General features: G+C 31.3%; 1 protein-coding gene across 1 annotated transcript; it reads right to left on the bottom strand.

The window, feature by feature from the left end:
- Nucleotides 1-318: 318 nt before the first annotated feature.
- LOC102602726 (protein NUCLEAR FUSION DEFECTIVE 4) lies at nucleotides 319-2,285 on the bottom strand. Its single transcript, XM_006348965.2, has one exon. The coding sequence runs from the start codon at nucleotides 2,170-2,172 to the stop codon at nucleotides 451-453; it is 1,722 nt and encodes a 573-aa protein (XP_006349027.1). The 5' UTR covers nucleotides 2,173-2,285; the 3' UTR covers nucleotides 319-450.
- Between the last annotated feature and the right edge of the window lie 5,694 nt (nucleotides 2,286-7,979).

The raw sequence follows: 7,979 nt of genomic DNA, 5'->3' as shown, positions 1-7,979 counted from the left end.
TATCAAACTTAACTAGAAAAAGAATATATTAAAAATATTATGCAGTGCGGGTTCATGCGGGGCGGGTTGAAAATGAAATAAATTGTTATGCGGGTGGGGCAGGTGGAAAATGAAATAAATTGTTATGCGGGGAGGATTAAAATTTTTGCAGGTTAAGCTCAACCCGCACCACTCCATTCATGCCATCCCTAATCTTTGTGGAGTAGAAATGTTGTTTCTGATAGACCCTCAACACAACGACATATAACCAGAACAGGCAGTAGTTTTCTAGTTCAACAATTTACTATGTTGCTATGAATGCATACACAAACAAATATGAAATGACAATTTTCTTTTCATAGGATTAATACATGATTAATGGATACATAAATGATCAAGAAAGAAAAAAACTACTTAAATAGGCCAAAATTTGGCCTTAAATTGTGTAATGTTCTTAGTGTGTATATCTGCCTATTTATTGTTTGTTGAAGCCATTTCTGCCTCAGTTGCCTCAGCTTGCTCTCTGAACTTCTTGTATATATCACCTTTATAAAATTTTCTAGTTCTTGCAACCAAAATCAACGAGGCTAGCGCCCCAAAAAACGCGACACTAGCCAAGATAACAAAAGCCTGTCGATAACATTGGTTCCCAATACATGTCAATTCTTTGACAGATGATCTAGTTAAGCCTTTTTTCGCGAGATCCTTCAATGCCTCTCTATCGTAGAGCGGTCCAGTTACCTTCACATTCAATATGTATGAACCAAGAGGGCTAGCCAATTGACCACAATTGAACAATGTGGAATAGTACTTCAATCCGAAAAGTTCAGAAATGATTGAGAAGAGTAAAGGCAATTGTGCACCAAATGAGAACCCGATGATCACTGATGCAACGTACACTGATCCGTTGAATGGAAACGCGATGAGAAGCAGTCCAATGCAGGATAACAACAGGACTAATGTCATCATAAGTGTCCTTGGGAATTTGTACTTAACGAGCAACGCCTCAGATACAAATCCTGAGAAAATTCTCCCAAAAAAGTTCCATATACTAAGAAGTGACACAAAGGACTTGATTGTTGTTGTTGGATATCCTAAAGACTCTCCGATCTGTCCTAAGTTATCGACAGCAGTCAAGCTCGTCCCAAGTCCACAGAACGTAGCAACGAATAAAATCAACATATCAGTACTCAAAAGTGCTTGCAATATACTATAATCTTCCCCTCTTTCTGGTTTATTCAAGAAAATGTCATTGAATGACAAACACTTCAAATTGTTAGTATCTTTATTCTCCACTACTACTACTACTGGTACTGGAGGATGCTCGGTGGTACTTACTCGTGGAGGATCGATAACATTCTTTCTACGAAAAACACCTAACTCTTCTCTAAGGAAAACCAAAAGAGGTAAAAACAACAAAGCACAAGCTATAGTAGCAGTACCAACATAAGCCCCATGAGTAAATCTAACTGTCCTCTCAACCAATGTCACAACCATAAGAAACAATGCCAACACAATTGCTATAGCCAAACAATAGTAGAAAACTCTCAACTGATTCGGCTGCTTAACGACTCTCATCTCACGAATGGTATACACAAAAATGAGAGATATTGCAGCTGGTAACCAAGCTATAAGCAAAATAAGTGATGTAGCATCATTTCCATATACAGCTAAGTATAATTGTGTCATTATAGCACCACTTAATCCAGTAAAACCCTTTAACAAACCAATCAGATTTCCTCTGCTCTCTGGGAAGTTTTTAACAGATGTAACAAGAGCACCAGTATTTGCGAAATTCTGTGAATTAGCACCAAGACATATGTACATACACATAAGCCAAACATTTGGTTTTTGAATTTTGCCAACAACAGAGAACCATATCATGAAATAGCCAGTGAAATTCATGGATGCACCAACTAGTAAAACAAACCATGTTGGAGTAACTTCAGCAAGTAAACCAGAGAAAACACCAACATTAGCACCAAGATCTTTAAAGAAACCCAAGAGATTAAGTGTTGTTTGGTCATATCCAAGTGAAGATTTTATTTCTTTAGAGTAAGTACCAAATAGATAAGTAGCACCAGCTCCAGCCATGATTAGAAATGAAGCAAAAAGAGAGAACCACCTACCTTGTATAACATGATTGGTGAATTGCAAAATTTCATGGCTTTTGCCCATTGGCATCTCTCCCATATCTCTCTTCCTCTATGTGAAGTAAACAACAAAATTAAGAGAAAGGTAATCTCTATTCTCTAAGTACTATACACTTATCTTGTTTTTTTGTGATGTTTTTGTAAATAAGGTTAGTTATGTCGAATTCAGTAGCTTTGATATGGACTCTGTATTTGTGTTAAGAAACTAAGTGTCTTTGGAATTAACTCGAATTTGTAAACTTAAAATCTTGGATTTGACTATAGTTTTGTTGGACTCAGTAGCTTTGATACAAACTCTGTATTTGTGTTAAGAAACTAAGTGTCCTTGGAATTAACTCGAATTTGTAAACTTAAAATCTTGGATCTGACTATGTATATTAGCTCATGTTGGTTTGGTTAGTGAGTTGGGTGGATCTACGATATAGATTTGTTGGACTCAGTAGCTTGGATACAGACTCTGTATTTGTGTTAAGAAATTAATTATCCTGAAAATCAGAACCTAAAACTTAAAATCTTGGATCCGACTCTGCGTATAAAATGTGTGCTAGCTCGTGTTGGTTAGTGAATAGAGACAGATCTATAATATAGTTCTGTCAAACTCAGTAGCTTTAATATAGATAATGTATTCGTGATTAAAAAAAAACCCAACTATTTCGAAAATAGAAATTTATAAACATAAAATCTTGAATCCGACTTTGTGTATAACGAACTAGCCGCTTTGACACAAACTCTGTATTTATCCTGATTCTATGTAATTCAGAACTTAAAAACTCGAAATTTTGGATCAAGACTAGGTGGATAAAATACAATTAGCTCATGTGGGTAAGTGAGTGGGGCAGATAGTTGATGGAAAAAATCAAACTAATCAATGACAACTTGAGAGGTCAAAGAAAGATGATTGCTAAATGTGAAAATATATTATTATAAACAAAGACTTAAGACAAAACAATGACTTAAATACTCAATGAGCCAAAAATCTAGGAGACTTTTTTGGCTAGATTGGAGAAATGAGTATTAAAAAAATTTGAACTTATCCTTTAGAGGAAAAAAGAAAATGATTTCTACTTTATTACTAGTTAGTAGATGGTGAAAATGACATGATATAACTTTTTTTTTTTGGTTGTTTCCTATAAATCAGATTAAATCAAGCTCATACAAAATGTAAGGACACAAGTAACTAACTAAATTGGAGATTTAAATGTTACTTCGGCTGATAATATTGATCAAGACTCTTAAAAAATGTCATTATGTGAGTGTTGCGTCTTTCAAAATAGTACATTTTTTAAAGATTCGACACATTGTTCAGACTCTTTAAAAATGTTATAGTGTGTGTTTCGCATCCTCCAGAAGTAGTGCATTTTTGAAAAATTTGACACACACATATATATATATAACTGCATTTTTGAAGAGTCTGAATAACATAGGCTTTGACATGAACTTCTTGGGTTATTGATTGTGTTTTCCTTTTCTTTTTTTTAAAGCGGAATAATAGGAAAAGAAGTTAATTTTTTGTTCTTTAAATTCTGTTTATTTGTGGTAAAACATTAAAGTTCCATAACTAATATTGGATTTGCTAATACAAGTAATTTTTTCCTAGTTCAAATCCATTAATATATGAATAAAAAAATTGTCACTGTTGATTGACTAATGACATACTAAGCAATTTCCTAATTATTATATACTCAAGTAACAACAATTATCTACACATCCAAAATATGTTTTTTTTTTGCTATATATAAAAAGAGGATATGATTGTATGATTTGTTAATGCACTTTGGACTAAAATGAAAGGTAAAGGTCGGATGCCACTTCATAAAAGGAATTTGATACAACAATAACAAATTGTGACGGAGATAGAAGTCTTACTAAAAAAATATAATTAAAATATTAGGAAAAAAAATTATATTTACTCTTTTATGATGGAAAAAAGAATTAATTTTATCCTCTGTTACATTTTTCATTTAAAAATATCTCATTATACTATATTGATTCAAATACATCACACTTTTATTATGACGATCAAAAGTGGATACTCTATCTCATGTGATGCTGATATTTTAATAAGATGATCAGATAAACACCGTGTGATATGTAACGTCACCTGTCCAAATCTATTTTATCTTTTTCTCTTTCATTTTTTCTTCCATCAACTCTAATGGAAGAAAGGTATATTCGAGCCACTTTTAGTAATATTGAGTATTTTTTGCTTTTAACAAAAAGTACAATATAGAATAGAAGTGATTTTTTTATACCGTAGAGAAACAAATAAAACCTTTTTCCAAAACACCATTAAGTATGTAGTTTTTGAAAATTTAATATTGATAAATATCATTTTTAAAGGTCAACGAAATGATGGTATAAATCCTATCATCTTTATATATCACTGTATATCTTGCTTCTAGGAGCAGATCTAAGAGTAAAGAGATCGTCAGGATATTCATTTGAATTAAATTAACAAAATATTATATTTGTTATATAAGATGATTTATATATAGAGAGCTAGAGTTTGAATCTCTAAACATAAAATTAAAAATTAACTCACTTATTTATCATATTTTTTTAAAAAAATTAATAAAAATTCTGATTCTGTCACTCGAATATAATTAGCATTTAGAAATAGTCAAAAGTTGCATGTGAAAGAGGTCACATGATACATAAAAATCTCAAATGTGAATTGGAAAGACAATAATGACTAAGGAGACTTGTTGACAAAATATCAAAAGAGTAAATGACATATATATACAATTATTATGGAAAATTAGCAACAAATAGCTCATAATTAAATAACATTTAATAGACCAAAACAAAGAGAGCACAAAGTAGCCCATATTAACCGACGGCATACTAATAGGTTTTGTTTTTTTTTTCTTGTGAAACTAATTAACCGCCACACAAAACATTAAAAAGGGAACGTGGAAGCTTCTTTAAACAATTAAACTCCCCATAGATAATTAGCGATTCAATATTCCATAAACTCCATCAATTCAAAAAAATTCATGTATCCAATATAAAAAAAATCAACGAGGTTCTACTATAAACATCAACAAATAGATGACATCTTTGAAAGTGTTGATTCATCATAGCGGAGAATGGGATAGTGCAAATAATTTTGTACATTATTTCATGGAGGGGGTGGCTATTATAACAGACATTGATTTCAACGGATTCACTCGCTTGATTTCAAGCCATCTAAATGTCAATACTTCCTTGAATTCGTTTGATTTTCATTATAAAATTGATGATAATTCTATGCTGATGTTGATACGAAACACTATGGGATTACGAGTATACATCAAATTGAAGAAAGGGTCAGAAATTTCAAAGACTATCCATTGTGCATAACTTGGAAAGCTATAGATATTCATCATACACTTTGAATTAATGGAGAAGAATATGGGGAGGTCAATACCCAAATAATAGCCCATGGTAACACCAGCATAGACAATTTGAATGTAATTGAATATAACGACATGGCTTCTCGGGAGATTGCATATTTTCAACAATGCAATATTATTGAAAGTGATGCTGCTAACGGACCATCAGAAGGTCAACTATACAAGGATAAGAAGATTTTGAAATCTGTTATTGAAAATTATGCAATTCAAAAGAAGCTCCAGTTTAAAGTGAACAGATCAAGTGTATCAAGTTATTATTCAATTAGTATAAGTAGACCTATCAATCTATGTTATTCACTACAATGTATACCTTTTCAAAAATGGTATGCTTTATGTATCCAATCACTTATAAATTTAAAGAGTTAATTAAACTATCTTTTATCACATGATTTGTTTTTTATCCAAGAATGAACAGTTATGTATACGATGCATTAATGTATACATATCCGTGTATTCATTCGCTAAAAATTTAAACACTGAATCGAATAATCTTTTATCACATGAATGAGTTTTTATCACGTGAATGAACAATCATGTATACAATGCATCCATGTATACATATCCGTGTATTCATTCACTAAAAAATTGTATACATTCCAGATTCTTCCTTCAGTGTATAAATCAGGATTGCACTTGGAAATTAAAATGCTCAACATTACACAAGTCAAAAATATTCAAAGTTAGACGATTCATTACTGAACACACTTGTCTTGCAAAGGATAGACTAATGTCGCAACGAGTTGCTACCTCAACTATATTTGAAAGAGAATTACAGTACAAATATCATGATCCAAAAGTTGTATACAATGCGAGAGACATAATTACTGATATGCATAGAATGCATGTAAAGCTGCTAGAGAAGATATAACATCAACTTTTGTTTAAAAGAATTGTAGAAGAATGATATAATGTTTACATTATCAATAAATATTCACCAGTCAAATTAAACATGCATATGGGAAGAGAGGAGAAAAAAAGGGAGCAAAGACCCACTTCCCAATAAAACTGCAACATGCTGTCACCAACTTAAAAATAATTAATTTAAATATAAATAACTTTCCATAGAATAATGTGGGCTAAAATATGCCAATTTTAATTTTAAAAAACCTTTTATTGTTATAAAAATAAAAAGGGTCTAAATGTTGCCAATTAATAAAAAGAGATTACATGTTGTGCCATTTTTTCATATCAAAAACCCACTTACCAAAAACATTCATGTGATATACAACAATGCAAGGACAAAGACAGAAAAAAGTAAAATCCACTAGAGAATATTTAATCCCTTTTCTCATGACTATTTATTTGCACTAAATAAATAGCAGGTATATCTCGTGAACATCTCATGCTCTTCACATGTGAGGCTTAGTAGACTTGTATACTTATGATATACAATTATGTTAACTAGAGATGATTATTTGGTCATTGATAAAATTAAGATATTTATATAATCGTTATGAACAATTTATTATTTATACACCTTTTAGTTTAAAAGTCCCTTTTTAGCAAAATTGATGTGAAAAATATTATATAATGCCTTTTCTGGATCTATCCCCATTTGATATGTCCATCATTTTATAGTAAAAAAATCTAAGAAGGAAAAAGTGATGCACGGTCTAAAAGTTTATAATCCTCTATTGTTTTATCGTAATTTTGAGCAATATATGAGCAAAAACTACATTGCAAGGAGATGTAAGAGTAGTAAAATCCAGAAATATTCACTTAAAAATGGTAATATTTGTCATCTTTTTTTTTATATATTTGTTCTATTTAGATTAAAGTTTTATATTAAAATAATTTGAGTAGCAACATACTATATACATAATTTAGAGATAGAACTATAGGACAATAATTATCTCCAACTTTAGTAAGAAAAATAATTAACCTTCATCCAAAGTAAACTTCATGGGGTTCACAAGCTATAAAGTTCCAAATTTCATGAGTCGTTCTTTTGTTTTGAACTTCTCCAGATTTCACTACTGGAATTCGAATGATGGATAAGTGAAATCCAAGAAATAACTCATCGTTTTTTGAAACTTTTTTATCTGAATGAGCAAGAAAAGTGAGTCAATCTCTCTTTATTTCGGGATCGAAAAGGTGAGGTTTAAAAAATTGCTGAAGTTTCGTACCCAATTAATCATTTCAAATAGTGGCTAAAAACTTAAAGCAGACCCAAAAACTGGCCATCCCACTTAATTTTCACACATTTCTGGTTGATTTTGGGCTTAAGGGCCATAGAAATTCTTCAGAATTACCTTTGGGCTTTTCATTACAAATAGAAAATAAGTTTAGATTATGGGTGTGTTTGGTATAAAACAAGAAAATAAGAGAGTTACTTATTTTTGTGTTTGATTTATAAGTAATTTTTTTTGTCCAAAGAATATTTAGATGTTATATAAGAAACACTATGAGGTGGAAAGTGGGAGTTTGATGTGGGGGTGGGGGGGGGGGGGGT

The sequence above is a fragment of the Solanum tuberosum genome, unplaced genomic scaffold, assembly GCF_000226075.1.
Source record: "Solanum tuberosum cultivar DM 1-3 516 R44 unplaced genomic scaffold, SolTub_3.0 scf00101, whole genome shotgun sequence".
NCBI lineage: Eukaryota > Viridiplantae > Streptophyta > Magnoliopsida > Solanales > Solanaceae > Solanum > Solanum tuberosum.
This window is presented reverse-complemented; position numbering and strand designations above follow the sequence as displayed.